Below are 16,918 nucleotides of genomic sequence, written 5' to 3'. Positions count from 1 at the left end.
TCTCTGTGCTAGGCTTTTGTGTATGTAGGACTATGAGAATAACTGCAGAAAGTGTTGTGTTTTTTCATCTGTGTTGAAAAGAAAATAAAAAGCAAACATAATCAAAACCATAATGAAAAATAAAATTCTATAATAAAAATAAAATTCTATTATAATGTTTTTTTGACTGGTACCCCAGCAGTTGCTCCTTCCTCTGTTGTCGTCTTTTTCCGTTTTCTCCAAGCTCCACTCGCTGCAGCTGTAACCCCAGGATTCCCAGTTCTCTCTCCACAGCTGCTTGGCTGCCCCTGCCTCCCTGCAGCTGTCATCCTGTCCCACAGGGCCACTGCTGCCACCTTGTACCTCATGCACGCCCACCCCAGGAATACCTCTTCTTCTTTTTCTGCTTTCTACAGAATCATTGCTACCTTGTCCCTTGGTGCGCTTCACGCGGCCTCAGTCACACTGATTGCTTTCTCTTCCCTGCTGGATTTGCGGTCATTGTCATTGCCTCTGTGTGCTCCTGGCACCGCTGCAGGGAGCTCCTGCTAACAACTCTGTCTGGACCTGTCTCCATTTAGAACAATCTGTGCGTAGTCAGATGTATGCAGTGTAATCTGGAAGTACTTTTTGACTGTGTGTCTGGATTTCTGTGGTCTCGATAGGCAACACCTCTTGTCATACTGCTGCACACCTGAATATCCTAAACAGTTGCCTCTTTACAGATGATTTACTCATACACAGCCTCTGTGCAGACATGTCCAAAATGGATCAGATCTACACACCAGATTAATCAGCAGCACTGTAGCAAATCTGATGCATCTTTGTCATCGATGTACGTGCTACGTGACACTTGTACACACATGCTGTCTGGGAGTGTTTCTCCAGAAATATGAGTGCTTTGAGGAGAACCTAATGCTATGGCACTTGCTGTATCACATTACAATCAAAACCTGCTGGATAGGACCCAGTCTGGGAGATCTCATTAGCTTGACTACTATACACAAGTTCTTCTGAGCAAAGCACTGTCTTGACGTTTGCTTGAAGTAGCTGGCAGCATGCCATTGCAGTGATTTTTGGAGCAGCTCAGCAAAAGGATGTAAACAGTCCAGTGCCCCTGCTAGTCTGCTCAGAGAATGTACTGCAGGGTGTGCTGCCTGAGCTGCACCACTTCCTGCTGCCTTGTGCAAGGTGGTCTGCAGAATGCGCTGCTTCTTGCATGTTGAAAATTTGGAAACACTAGGGTCAAGGTCTACGTTCTACCATTCCCCTGATCTGTCAGGCAAAATAAACACCATTCTGGCTTTAAAATTTTGAGGGAAATGATAATTCCTAACATCATTGTGGAGAGATCACTTCAGTGAGATAATATGGCAGATGGCTTTTAACGTTTTCACTCTACGTTTACAAAATAGTTTTGTAGTTAGAGTTCACTGATGGTTGATGGGCTTTCTGAAAAAGCATCAGTATTCTTTAAAACTAAATTTCCATTATTTAAAAGATTCATTCATAATTTTCCTGGGGAAGGAGTTGCTAGACAGGAAATCTTAAATGTTGCAAGCCAAATAATGATGTACTGAATTGAGGGATTTGGACATGTCCTTGTCATATCATAAAAAGATCTAAGGGAAAGGGGAGATACCATAGCTTTGATGTACCATACCTTGAAATCACATGAAGTACAGACGGTTTACACTCTGCTGCAGGCTACTGCTCCAGCTCAGATATATCTCATTAGCTACGCTATGGTTACTACTTTGCCTGTGACTTACAATTCTCTATAATACAGCCTATAGGTGGATATTTCATAGAACTTGCAATTAATTCAAATGATAATTTCCTTGTGGCTTACCAGGCAACAAATCCAAAGGGTGAGTGTGTCCTGGTCTTTATCACTAAGTGGTTCAGCAGTGACAAGGACATGCAGAGCATCAGTGCTAATGCTCATAGCTGATGTGTACAGGTACAAGGAATTTTAAAACTGACCTTCCTAAGTTTTGCTGTGAGGCTTTCTTGGAAGAGTCAGAGATATGAGCATTCACAAAGCCTGTCGTAACAAAATGATAGGAGTGTTTATTTTGGACAAAGATAATTTTGCACATAAGCCTTCACTAAGTTTTGTGAATGCAGCAAAGCATTCATTGGCTTAAAAAAAAAGGAGGGGGGGGGGAAGACCTCTTTTCTTTTGAGTTTGTTTGAGCCTTTTAGAATATAATTTCATTATTCCATTGTCTTTAAATCTTGCACTATGAGTCACACTAGCCTTTCTAATATTTGAAAAGAGGGAAGAAGAAAGTGTGGATGTTCTATATTACGGGGAATAGTTGTTTTACGATAAAAATTGGAATTCCATTTATTTTTTCCGTGATGGCCACCTCTTAAGATAATGTGGGATTTGGGGTCTGGAACACATTCTGCTTTATGCAGACAGAATGAAGTTTTACTGAGGAGTCCAAAAAGTCATCGAATGGTAGCAACTTCTGGTCACTACCAACATGGGCTATGTTTGAACTGATGACCTAGAGGTGAAAGGCTCTGTATCCTATTTATCTGTTTCCTGAGTCATGCATAACACAAGTTGACAAGAACTATAGTTGTGAGAGGAAATAACTGAGGAATCTGCTCTAAACAGACACAGTTGGCTGGAAAGATTTATGGAGGGTTTAAAGTCTTAGAGAAGGAAGCACAAGGGAGAGGCGTGGTTTCTCCACTGCTCTTCAGAACACCTAGTGGACTTCCTTTAGTTTTAAGTCAGAGATAAGATCGTTACATGTTTCATATAGCTCTGTTGGCATGGCCTGTGTGTTTGGGTTTTGATATGTTTCGCTGGAAAGAGCTCCCAGCTGCCTCAAGTGATTGTGGATGACCAGTCTAATTGGAGTCATTAAAACTGGTGTTTTTGCAAAAATTCTTTCACAGTAAGTATTACTAAAAACAACAAACAAACAAATAAACACCCCCAACATAAAATGAAAATAATTAAATGATTAAATCTGCAAAGGTTGTTGCTGAATCTTCTTCAGTCTATTCTAGGAAGGACTAAAGAAAGACTATGGTCTTTCAGACTGAGCTTTTTGCCCTGAAAAACTCGGGTTTATTTTCTGACCTTGCTATACCTTCTTCTGAACTGTGGAAAAGACAGAGTCTTTTAGGTTACTAAGGCTCACTAAGAGAGTCATGCAACCTTTCTCTGCATAAACATTCCATGCATTCAAATAAATGTTAAGACATGGAGAATACAAATAGGGAAACTTCATAGTTTGTATAACTTGGTTCTCATATCTGTATGAGAAGGGTAGATAGAGCAGATAAAAAGTGATGCCAATTTGATTTTCTGCATTGTTTTAGAATGATGTCAAAATGAAGCACTGGACTTTACCAACTGCATATCAATACTTCCTAGTGGCATCCTGCTTTTGGCAACCCCCTTCCCCAAAACAAAACAAAACAATAACTACAATAACAACAACAAAAGAAGCACCCTAAAAATAGGCATTTGTCACTGTGCTGATAGCTGCTTTCTTTCTCACCATCTCCACAACATTATTTGTTTGATAATTTCTATTTTAAAGAATGGACACCTACCACATCATTATGGATAAAAAAGGTATTCCATAGAACTTGTTTTTTTTTTGTCACACAGGAACTGTTCCATATCATTTTCAGAAATACTGAACTTTTGACTCACTATCCAGAAGTTTCAGAATAGTGGTGCCTTGATCTTCTCATTTGCTAGTCCTTTGGGCAACTGTTAACGTTAGTATGCTGGAGAACCTTAAAAATCAGGTGTTGAATTATAAAGACAACTATAAGACAACTAGAAATAAAAAAAAAGTTGTTTGTGTAGTGAAAGGTGACATATTTTCAATTGCATTTTCAATGTGTGAATTTGACTCTTCTTTTATTATTGAAAAATTCTAATCAACTCCCTTACATTTATTTTGTTTTGATAGAGAACAAAAAATTTTGAGTGTTTAATCAATGGAAATGTAATAAGAGGGATATATAGTATTTGACTCCGAATGAAGCACACAATTCAGATAATGTTTTTTTCTTTGTAAATTCCTTCTGTTTCTTAATAAAGTTAAAATGAGAATTTCAAGATTATCTCTTTTTTTTTTTTCCAATGGGGAGTTTTAGTTACATAACTGTACATTTCTGTACACAAATACTTGCGTGCAAATGCTTTCTACTCAATAAAATACACAGCCTTTGAATTCATCTTGCTCCCATCCTGTGTCAGTTCTTGACTGCTCTATTTTAACTTGGAGCTTTTTTAGTAAGTTACAGTAATTCTCATATCTGCCTCCAAATGACACTCCACTGTTAAAAAATCTTCTGGTTTTATTTGTTTGTTTTCTAGTCCCACTTTTTGCCGATTTTAGAAGTTTCAATTTTTATAGTGGAGATGTTATTAAAGGTCTGATCAATCCATTTTACAGTGTTGTGGCAGTAATGACAAGATGGATAAGTTCAGTACAGTCTTATTGAATGACCTCCATTGGTGTTTCAAATTTCTGTCTTCAGTTTCAAAACTTACAAGATTTGTTTTGGAAAACATATTCTTACAATATTAGCTCAGAAGAATAGATAGGTGACTGCTACATTTATATGACAAAAATAACACTGAAAATGCTTCTTTAACTCATTTATATTTAAATGGGCAATCTTCAGCATTGAGTTAAATCTATGGAATGTTTTTAAAGGAAAATATACAAATACATCATTCCATGAAATGATATGCAAAACTTTTTAGTTTAAATCCTGGCCTGCAAGTGACCTTCAAATTAATAAGACTTCAGTGCTTTATCTGAACAGATGCTAAAAGGGCAAGGTCTTGAGCTCCATATATATATAATTAGTAAGCGACTCTAGAATGGATTTAAAATGGATTATGTTAATTCTGATCTTGGAAACAGCAGTCAAAAACCTTCCAGATGAACTAACAGTGTTCTGATAAGCTGATCTGTATAATTTAAATACAAACCTTTTATACGATTTTGATGCTATTATGGTTTTATTCCCCAGAAATCTCACCATGTGGCCCCTCTTGGTCATTTGCTATTTAAAAAAAAAAAAAACCCACACACATAATACCCCCAGACCCATTCTTATCTGCAACATTCCTGTTGCCTTATGTATATTTTATATAAACCAAGCATATAATAAACAAAAGCACCTAATTTACACTTGAAACCTCTTTATTTGCAGTCTCCTGAAAGCAGTTGTGTTCTAGAATAAAAGAGAAGGTTTTTCCCATCCTCTGCCTATGCTGAATTGTTAGCTTAGCTTAGAAATGCATTGATTGAGAAAATTAAAAACAAAAATGTGTTTATTTCAGAATGAACCATTAAGTTACAACTAAACTATTAACAACCTACTATTGCTTGTCTGCGGAAGGGAAGGCATCAGTTTGAATTTTATTTCAGTTTGAACATGAAGACCTATTCTATCTATAAAGTAATATCCAGAAGAACCACAAGTGAAAAAGTACACGTTTCTAGTTTTTCTTGAACATTTTCAATGGACATTGCAGATATTCTGCTTTTCCCTTTCAAAATGATTCAGTTATTTTACATTGCTGATTGTGTAGGACTTCAAAAAGAAAAAGGAGCCAAGGTTGTAAAACAAAAAGCTAAAAATGGGCTAAGGATATTGCTTTGCATTTTTGGAAAGGTTTGGAACTAAATAGCAAGTTAACTGAGTTTGATCTCAGTTTTTCTCCTTTTCCCATTCAATACCAAGCTAGAAGGCATTGGTTCACTTTAATCCGTTATAATAGGCCAAAATAAATGCATTTTTATAAAAGCCTCCTGGATTGAGTGGCTGGTAAGAATGCTGTGCAAAGGAAAATTCACATCTACAGATAATTGCTGTCCTATTACATATTAAACTGTATGTACTAAAAGTAATAATCTTGTGCAATATTCATATAAAATGTTTTGTAATAATTTACTGGGAGTTCAGATCCTGTTGTCAGTACAGCATTTTCAATATCATTTATTTTATATGATGGATACAAGTTATTTTTATTTTTCCTGAAATTTTAAGTATTAAAAATATTTTCATTTTTCCTGAAATGCTCCATAATTTCATTTAAATAACTTTATTATGAAAAAGATTAATGAAAAAGTACTTTATTGTGATATTTTGTGTGTAGACAACCAATTTCAGTATAGCTTGTTTCACTCCTTCCCCTACAGTTACCTATCTTTATAATTGAAAAGAAATCTTGAAGAAGACTTGAGAAGAAATATTTCTTGGTGTTTTCCTTTTTTCCCCCTTTCAGGCCATGTCTTCTGTATTTCTGCCTACAAATAGTCTGTAGGCTAACAGAACACTGAAGAACACTGCAAATTATACAATCTTTGCTGTTTTTTGTTTGGAAAACCTTCTGACCTTAAAGCTTATTCAAAGCAGTCATTTTGTTGGTGGGGTATGCTGTACTTTGTTAGAACAGTAAATTAGATGCATGACTTACAGCAAAATATGTTACACTGCTGGAAAAAATGTTGCTCAAGATAAGTTTATGCATGTCTTTTCTAGCTACAGATGGTGGAAGGAGAGTGGGTATGGATGTGTGTGTGTTCACATACACCTAAAGAAATCACATACATGCAGGCACACTTTTCCAAGATTGTTTTCGTTGTTTGGTACATATACTGCAGTGTTGAATGATTGGCAATTTGTGTTTCAAAACCAAAAATTAATTTAAACAACAACAAAAAAATCAATCTAGAAGGAGAGAGAGTTGTTAAAACTTTAATGCCTCTGTTCCACAAGCTTCTGCATGTGGTATTAGGAATATATTGACCAGAAGAGCTACATAGAAGTCTACTTAAAATCTTGACTTGACTGAGTTGCTCTGACAGTTGACTGTTTTTGTTTGTTTGTTTGTTTTTTTCCAAATGAAAGCTGTGTATGGATGACCTTTTTTTCACATTACTCATTTTTCTAAGAACACAGTAATTTAATTAAATGCTTATTGATTGCATGTATGATATTGATATGCTATATCTAATAAACAATGTGTTTTATTAAAATTTGATAAGAAAGCTATATAATTTGCTTTTAATCTCTTTGTAGGTACTACTCTGCTTTAAAGACGATGGAACAGCTAGAAAATCTGTATCTTCCTAGAGTTAGCCAATACCGTTTTTGCCAGATAATGATGGAAAATCTTCCAAAGCTACGTGAAGAAATAAAAGAAATTTCTATGTCAGATCTCAAGGATTTCTTAGAGAGTATTCGAAAGCATTCTGACAGAATTGGGGAAACTGCAATGAAGCAGGTAAGTCTACCTAACAGGATGACTTGAAAACTGACCTAAAGCTGCAAAACAAATGCTAACATCTCATGTAGTTTCTTCCTCTGGATGTGAAGTTGACAATTCCAGTAGTCTCTGTCTAATACAGGAGGCAGCAGCATTATCCCTCGGTAGCATCCAGTTTTTCCTTTCAGATTTGTATCTGTGTTCTAGACAAGATGTATTTTCCTCCCTGGGAATGGAAGGGAAAGTTCTGTGTATCTTAAGTTGCAATAAATAAATAAATAAATAATAAAATTGTGAAATGCTTTGAGTAGTCAGCTACTAGGTAGTCTGTAACTCAGCTACTGCACCAAAACAGAGCAGCACATCTGGCCAGCCTGCAAGGATGAATAAGACTAAACGATGCGTTGAGATTACTGCCCAGTTCTTTCTGAAGTGCTACTAATACAGGGTATATTATTGGCATATTACCATTCAGAGGCATGCTAAGAGGGAAGAGAACTGAGGAGAACTGAGCCAGGATGAGATTTGGACGGATGGAGCCATTGCGTATTCTATCACAAAATACTCTGCCACTTCAAAGCACTGATGCAGGGCAAGTTCTGGGCAAGCAGTTAATGCTTTTAAAAATTATTTGGAGAGCAAGTGAAGTTTTAACTTGACTTCTTGTTGAGCAGAGTTCATGTTGGGTTGCCATTTTGTCATCTAAGATTTTTAGAATTTTGTTTTGTCTTTCAGAAACTAAATTCTTGTAAAATGCAGTGTTTATTAGTATAAATGAAACTTAACTGTGTCTCTCAACAAGTGTTCTTTGGATACTGGATATTGTAATGTCCCGTGCCATACCTGAGGAAAAGAGCATCTCTCCACACTTAAACACAAGATTATACAGTGCTACCTTGGTGCATTTCTTTCAACAATATGGACAACATAGTGCGTTTGACTTCTGCAGCTGACTGTTTGCTAGGGCTTAACTGAAAACAGCAAACAAATAGCTGGAAAGTTATAACTGTACTTCATTTAAATGTTGATTCTGTGCTTGCAGTTTGATTGGGAAAGTTGGGAAGATGACTTTGTAAATTTTTTTTCTACTACATTCTGGGGATTTGGGAAAAAACATGCAAAAAATAGCTGTTGTGATGAATTCAGAACTAGAATTCACCACCTGAAACTGATTAAGGACAAAATCAGCAGTACAGGTTGAGAGCACACATCCTGCAGTTACCCTGATTTGTATTCAATATCACCACCTGTTTTTCATGGCATAGCATATACTCGTCAATGATGGAATTTGCATTACAACCCTCTCAATTGGTACTACTTTTAAAACAGGCACAACAGCAGAAAACCTTTAGTACCACTCTTCCGAAGCAGAATAACGTAAACTATGGTCGGAATATGCATTTAGGTAGAAGCAGAATTTTGGAATCCAAGAACGAAATTACATTGAAGCGAACATTTGAAGAAGATGATGAACATGAAGAAGAGGTGATGTTTTAGTAAATCAGTACATCTTATTTAAAGTGGATTTTGTAGTTTTATTGAACAAAACTTGGAGTATGCTGTCTATAGATGGAACAATGTTAGAAGGGACAAGAGAACACTTTCAAGGGACACCGGACGGGATCAGCATTTTAGGGGGAAAACAAAGTGCAAAATATTAATTGTATGAATGATAGCTTCAGCATCATGTTTGGGGACATTCAATTGAATAGAAATTTTAATTATTCAGGAATTAAATTGCAAGTTATATTATATAGTATCTGCCCACTGCAAATGTTATTGGACCCACTGGAATATTCCTCTGTTGCTAAAGCCAGCATTTCTTTGTTGAGGACTTCAGCTTGTGTTAGAAGCCTTTCAGCTATTGAACACTTAGTATCCATACATTGAATAAAATGGTAAATATTCAGACCTTTAAATCTAAGGTCTAAATGGTGGAAAACCCTGTGAAAAGAATGTTTTCATAACTCAGATAAAATTTAATACTGTAAGACAAAGAGAGAAGGAAGTCAAGCAGTTAATTTACTCTTCTGTGTTAGAACAGTCTCTTTTTGGGTTCTGAATTCCTGGCAAAAAGACTGATGCAGTTGCTCTTCAAGTCATTAATGCAAACTAATTCTACCACTTTGTGTCAAAACAGCAGCTTTTATAGCCATAAAACCTGTCAACATGGTTAATTTTGCTGGACCCAATTTGGTCTGGCTTTTGTCAACCCCAATGTATTTCCATATTCACCTGAAACTTACATTTATCAGTCTGTTAACTTCTCACCCTACTAAATGATTAGTTCTTCCTTAAATATTTCCAAATATTTAAGAAGCCAAATCAAGCAGTTTTAAAGATGAGGGCACTAAGACTGAATTTGAAAGTTAGGGACATTTCCTTTCCAGTAAGATGTCTTACCAAGTACGTAGTAAGTGGGCAAGTTCTGTTGGTGTTGTGTCACATTTTGCAGATCATATGCTTTTTAAGATTTATGACTTTTTCCTTTCCTCAGGTTTTAACTGCTCAAGATCTTGTAGACTTTTCTCCAGTCTACAGGTGTTTGCACATTTACTCTGTTTTGGTATGTATTAAGGTGACTTTAAAAGATCTTTTACTTTTTTTTTCAAGTTGAACGTTCTTTATTATTATTATTTTTTGCAAGCAAGCAAGCATATTTCTTCTAGTAGTTGTAGTTCTGGATGAACCAGGTGAAATGTATATACCATGGACATAGGGCATGACTGCGTATTTTATTTTATATGCATTATAAAGGGCACACAGCAAGACTTACTAATTATGTAAGTGGTTTTAAGAATATATTAAAATGTATGTTTCAATATTGATACCACCATTTTCGCAGTTCCCCTTTGTGTTCTATGTTACCTGAATGACTAGGGGGAGATGATCAATATTGCAAAACATATGAATATTCGTTCTAATTCTTGTGTAGATCAGAATAGCAGAGAAAAATAGCAAGCAAAACCTGGAGATTATGACAGACTGTACTCAAGCAGATTAGATTAGATTCAATGGCAGAGACACAATAGCCCCATTTTAGCTTCTGTGGAAGAAGAGTGCACAAGCTAACAAGGATGAAAACTTTTTTGGGGGGAAACTCAGTAGCAAATGATTTATTATTTTCTCACCTTTCCTATGTCTCAGTTACTTTTGAATTCAGATTACATACAGAAAAAAATGTTAAGGGCGTATAGATGAAATACTTTTGAGTATTGGTAATCGTACAATTTCAGTTGGACCTGGCTTTGACCATTCAGGTTGGGTTAGATTCTTCCTGTGGAACACTTGCAGCTGTGTAATGTGAAAGCTTGTATCTTGAAATAATTTTTAGTGTTATTTCACTGTTAATTTTTCTTAAAGAAGGAATCCAAACAAAAGTATCCGTAATTACATCAGTAATTATTCATATCAGTGAAAAGGAACAGAAAGGCTGCCAGAACTGTTATAAAAGAGTAAACCCTTTCTTTCTACAGAGGAAATAAGTATGAAGTAACATGAGGAACATAAAGTAGACCAGCTGACAACTTCTGCATATTCTTCCTTTAGTGTAATAGTGGAACAGGAAATAAAATTGATAGATGACATTTAAAAGTAATATATGATTATGGTCTTCACTGTGTCAAGGATCCTGATGTTGGGTCCTTGATCCAAGAATATGCTCTCTGGGTTTGCACAGAAAGAACGTTTGCCAGCTTACAAATTTACTGGAGGCAGAAAACAACTTGGGAGTGCTCTCTGATGTTAAAAGCCCTTAGCCCCTTAGAAAAAAGGCTTGTTGATGTCTTCAGAATAGGGCTTCTGTCTTTCCTGCCAACATCATCTAATTAATAAGCCATGGTAACAATATCAAGAGATGTGCGTTAACCACTTCTTGGATTCCCTCTCTTTTACCTCCTATTGTAAAAATTTTTTTTTTGGAGTTTACAAAACTTTATGATGACAGCAAAGGAGAGGAGTTTATACAAAATTCATTACACTAGTATATCAAAGACTTATCTCACAGCAAACATCACCTTCTTAGTGAATTCTCTCTCTCCTACAAAGCTGTAGAAAATATTCTCTTTTAACATAGAACAAGTTTTCTACTCTTTTTTATATCTCAAAATGAGTACATACAATCTTGTGATTGCAAGATACATACACACCAAAAATGATCGTGTATGTATTGACAACTAAGCTTTCTTTAGACTGCTTAACGTCTATACAGTAGAATGATGAGTTTATTAAAAAAAATTAAAAAGTGAATCTCTTATATAGAAAAAAAATCCATAGTTAAATAAGACTGACTAAAATATTTACTAGCTGTTCAGATGGGAAGAAACTTTTATTTCACGGCAGCTTATATTGTACTTACTAATTTTGAGTTTCTTGCAACTTCCTGTGATGTGTCTGAGAAGCATAAAGCGAGAGACAGTTTATATGGCCCATTATGACTGTATATTTCTGCGTTTTAAATGTGAGAGACATCCCGCATAATTTCAGTGTTATATTTGTCACTCTCATCATTATGTATTAGTGAAGTTAGCCTCTTTTTTTTACCCCTTTTTCTCCATTACTCCTTTTGGTGGTGGAAGGAGTCATATTTTTGATAGGGTAGTCTTTACACTGAGACTGTATATTTAAGCAATATACAATTATATATAACAATGTCATTATGTGAGATGCTGTACATTTAATTTTTACTGAAAACACCCTTTTGTATGCAATATTACCTTTTAACTAAATGCTATGTTAGTATAAAATAAATGTTACTATAGTGCGAATCATTTGATATATGAGCAGTATTCTTACAATTTATAACCTAGCATTAACTGATTTGTTATTTCTGTTGATATAAATGCATAAACTTTTGGAAGCTGGGCAAAAGAAATACATTATTTAGGTATATTTTATCTTGGCTTTCCTTTGCTTATTTAGTGCATGAATCACCAGAATAGCTGCTGTACTCTACTGATTGCTTTACAGCATATGTTTAAAATAGTTGTTATGCCTGAATTGCTGATCTTGATTGCATAAGATAGCATAGTGTATAATTATTCATGAGATATTTTACATCTCAGTATTTGGTGTGGATTTGAGAAGAGCACCTAGTCTTTTTCACTTGAGAAGCTTCTGTCAGGACTGAGTAGAGATTTGGCATTGGGAGTAGAATTAAATAATGGCTTTGTGCATCTGAAAACTGTGTTGAATATTTGGGCTGGAAATGACTGTTTAGCATGTCTGATACGTATGTGTTAGTATGAATTACAGCAGACTGTAAACTTCTCCTATAGTAGAAAGTGTCCTGTAAAATATACATCTAATTTACAGTGGGTTTATTCTTAAACAAAATTTCTTTTTTTACTTTTATATTTTGCTAGGTTTGCATATTTCTAAATATGACAAAATACTCATTATGAACTTAAAATATTAAAATTAAATTTTCTTTGTTACATCTTATAAAAGAGTTAGGTAAGTAATGCTGTAGCATTACAGTAGCATGCAGTCTCTGTAATATTTTGATTCAAATTTTTTTTTTATTTTTTGAAGATTTTTTGGAAGTCCAAGTAATGGAATTCTAAATAGCACAGGCGTAATAATAGACTCATGATGTAAAAAACAACCTTAAAAATGCTAAGCTGCGTTATTCTGCTTGCATACAAATTACATTGCATTCAGTAGGTAGATAAGTGAATGTAGCACTGATTTCAAATGGACAGATGGTTTCTACTGAATGGTCATCTTAATGAGATGGCTTGGATGTCACTTGAATTCCTCACAATGTAATCATTAGGCACAGAGGGTGTTGTATTTTGAGGACTGTGACAGGAGAAAAATCCACATCCATTCTCAGTATATTTAGCAATTCCAAAGAGAATAAGCAAATACTCAATAACTCTGTTGTGCTCTGTCAAAGCGCTTGCATTCAGATGTATCATATAAACACAGAAACAGCATTGTAACTTAACTTTGCAATGCAGTCAGTTTCTTGAATAACCTAAAGAACCATTTTAAGAGGCTTAGAGTTTCAGTTATAGAACAATGGGTAATATGCCTTATCTGTAAGCATTAATATAGTCGGAAGGCTATAGTTTAAAACATAAATATTGCTTAAAATGTCTAATACTGTATGATGAAATACAATAGATATAAGCATTTTTTTTCTTTATGGTACATTGCGTAGACTGCGCTTTTTTTTAAGTAATCTGTATATTTCATGCATGCAAAACTTCATTGATGTCAGCTGGAAGTCTCTATGTGGAACAAATGCAAAATATGTGGCTTAGTTTAAGACAGAGAATTCTACCATTATTTTTAAAAAGTGTCTTGTAATACTGAAAAAATGTTCTTGTTTTAACTATTTTTGTCCTCTTTTAGGGTGACGGAGAAATATTTGAAAATTACTACAGAAAGCAAAGAAGGAAACAAGCAAGATTAGTTCTGCAGCCGCAATCAAGCATGGTAACCAATACTTTACTTTTTGCATTGAATTACGTTGTACCTAATAATTAATGGTATTTTTATTCTTAATCTTCTTTTCTTTTTCACTGCAAGCATGAAACGGTAGAAGGCTATAGAAGATACTTCAGCCAGATTGTAGGGTAAGTTTTCTAAATGGAGATTTATTTCAGATGTACTATACTCATTCTTAATTTACCCTTTTTTCTCCCATTGTCCAAAAACTTCCGCAAGATTCAGTTTCTGCACAAATCATGTGGGTGTTGGTAGCTGAATCTGAGCAATGAAAAGCATTCATATCCTACCAGTATGGTGCCCCACAAGGACCCTTCAGCACCCTGGGCTCCAGGGGGCACAAAACAAGCTTTTCACAGTTTGACTTTGTGCTGGGCAAAGCAGAACACCAAACCTACCAAAGTGTTACTTCTCCAGTGGGAAAGGGTTTGACTATACTTGTGTGCGAAAGAGTTTGCTCTAATGTTAAAAGACAACTTAATTTAAGTATTGCTTTATTTTAGTTTCTTTGTAGTAGAAGACCACATATTACACGTAACCCAAGGACTGGTAACTAGAACATACACTGATGAACTCTGGAACATGGCCCTTTCAAAGATCATTGCTGTTCTTAGAACGCATTCAGTAAGTGAAAAGATTTATCAGTATTTCAGTTTAAAATCTTTTACCCAAGAGTTCTGTGTGTATAAAACTGAGATAATAAGAAAGTGAAAAATTACACCTCTCTCATGTTTTCTTTTCCTTGTGATTAAAAATTGCTCAGATATGGGAGGGAGCCTGCCAAGCTTTTGTTTTTTCCCAACAGTATCAGGCTGTGATCCACAGCCATGGGCTATTTGCATAATCCTTCACTGATTTACAACTCACTGGGTCTTCCAAACGTTCTCTTAGTCCAGCAGCTTAGAATATGCAGAGTTAATCTGCTGTTATTATTGCAATCCTTCCTCATTAGTCTCGACTGACCTCTTCATTAGATCAGATTGAATAGTTCAGCACTGAAAGCACCACCAGGAAATAGTTCCTAATTATCATTCCAAATGCTGTGTTTCCAAAATAAACTCCACCAGCAAAACCCTTGGAGCTATCTCTTCAGTGCTATACTAGTAATATGTTTATGTTGAAGTAAAGGTATTGGAAAAATCTTCAGGATGTTAGAATGTAATTCCGTATCAGCTGAGTATTTCAGTATATTCATAGGGTACCTCCTGAAGTTACATTTCTGTTCCGTTTCAAATGATACTGTGTGCTATTTCTTATTCCTCAGCGAAAATCAGTGGAATACCATTGTTCACTGAGACTGACTGATAGCGAATTGCTTGAGTTTACCAGTAAGGGCTGGTTTGACGTAATATTTGCAAACAGAAAAAGTAGAAAAGTTTTATCTTTATCTTTTTTAATGTTTGCCAGTAGTGGTTTCTTAATAGAATGTTATTTTTAGTACAGTTGGACTTTAATTTGAGGAATATTTTACTATCCATATATACTTAGAAAAACTGGGGAAAAATTCAGATTGCAGCTATAGTTTTATCACAGGAACTTTACTGATCAGTGTTATATGAGATGGTCTAATGACTTTTTAATTCATTTCAGAGGATTGGAATAAATTAAGAGATATTCATGTATTTTTTTAAGCTAAATACTTTGCAGGTTAGTTGACTGCATACAGATTTATAGACCTATTTAAGAGTACAGTACTTTAAGAAATAATGTAATCTCTAATTTAAAGAACTCTTCCATGTAATGTCATTGATGTAGTTGATCGTTATTTCTTCTTAAAATGCATAACTCCTATCAAAACCAATTCTATGACAGTCTCTTTCTAACATCATCCTAGTACAGAATAATGTTTAGATAAATATGTATTGTCTTATGAGGTGTTGCAAACCAAACCCTTACTTTATTTAAGTAGACTCAGAGCAAAAATTAAAGAAAGCTGAAACAGTCAAATATAGTCTCTAACCAATTTTTCACTACCATGATGCTTTAAATTATATAAATATAAGTATTTTTGTACTTTATCCACTATTGAAAATAATGAAGTTAAGGTAAAAATCAAGTTTCAGTCATTTAGTCTACTAAAGAATTTAATGTCTGACCTTTTTTCATCAAATCTGTAATTTGAGTAAATACTGAGAAAGTATTTTTATAGGGTTTTGCCCTTACATCTGGGAAACTGTCTGAGGTGGTACAGTGTTAGCACTGGTTAGACCCAGGCTTAGTGTTCAAAAGAAATTCCTGTGGAAATCTCTGATGTTAATTTAGCAAAGCATTTTGATGTATGCTTATATTCCATTAAAATAAATGTAATTTGCTGATTTTGAATCTCAGTTCAACACTAATTTTTATTGCATCTCATATTTTAGTTTACTTTTTCTGAGCTTTGTACTACTGATATATACTTTCACATAAGAAATTGAGCAAAGGCTTTTATATAACTACACTAGGTAAAGATAAGTGAGTATAAGTTGTTTTTCACCAAGGCAGTCAGTTAGGTAAATGGGTAAGGCTGGAGAATTTAACCTTCTGTGCTAATGTTCTTTGAAAACATATGTCCACTATTTAAAACCATTTTAACAAAACCAGAATTTCTCACTTTCAGTCATATTGCAGTGATCCTGATCTTGTTCTGGAACTAAAGAATCTCATTGTAGTATTTGCTGATACTTTGCAGGTAGGTATTATATTAGTAATTTAACTGAAATTCACAGAGTCAAATTTTTCCTTTAGATGAGTAAATACAGTGCTTTGGATCTCTCAGTCATATATATGAATCAAGTACAAAATAACACAATATTTAAATAATTAATTATAATTTTATATTTCTTGCCCTTGTTCCACCTCTTCAGAATTACTAACTTAGTGTATGCATTCTGGGTTATCCAGCTAGCATCTAGTTATTCATATCTATGCAAAATCATTGTTAGCTTTGTAATTTTTGTACGTTTTTGTCTTTTGACAATGTTTTACTTCTGATCTTAAGCAAGAATTAGCATTCCAGCTACTGTTAACTGTGTAACTAGAAGTCCAGATAAATATCATTAAAAAGTATTCTTGCAGTGTTTAACAGACTGATGAAGAAGATAGATTTTTGCATAAATAGCAACTTAAATGTTACAGAAAAATGGGACAAATTTCTGCTTGAAAACTGAAAGCATGGCACAGAATATTTACTAAAAATTTAATATGTAATCTTCTAATTGTAATGGTGTA

At 34.7% G+C, this 16,918-nt stretch overlaps 1 protein-coding gene across 13 annotated transcripts in view; it reads left to right on the top strand.

Annotated features, from left to right (window-relative positions):
- Positions 1–16,918, top strand: part of EXOC6 (exocyst complex component 6) — a 93,025-nt gene that overhangs the window by 22,252 nt on the left and 53,855 nt on the right. For all 13 annotated transcript variants that reach the window (XR_013952642.1, XR_013952643.1, XM_080597188.1 and 10 more), the window contains exons 6-12: positions 7,066–7,270; positions 8,582–8,737; positions 9,750–9,818; positions 13,613–13,696; positions 13,790–13,836; positions 14,212–14,332; positions 16,308–16,379. Coding sequence is in view for 11 of the 13 variants with exons in the window: in XM_080597188.1 (XP_080453314.1) it covers positions 7,066–7,270; positions 8,582–8,737; positions 9,750–9,818; positions 13,613–13,696; positions 13,790–13,836; positions 14,212–14,332; positions 16,308–16,379 (754 nt within the window). In the remaining 2 variants the exon portion in view is untranslated. The remainder of the gene's footprint in view (positions 1–7,065; positions 7,271–8,581; positions 8,738–9,749; positions 9,819–13,612; positions 13,697–13,789; positions 13,837–14,211; positions 14,333–16,307; positions 16,380–16,918) is intronic.

Source organism: Anser brachyrhynchus (assembly GCF_964034855.1).
Source record: "Anser brachyrhynchus genome assembly, chromosome: 6".
Classification (NCBI taxonomy): Eukaryota; Metazoa; Chordata; class Aves; order Anseriformes; family Anatidae; genus Anser; species Anser brachyrhynchus.
Note: the sequence above shows the minus strand (reverse complement) of the source record. Positions and strands in the feature narration are given on the sequence as shown.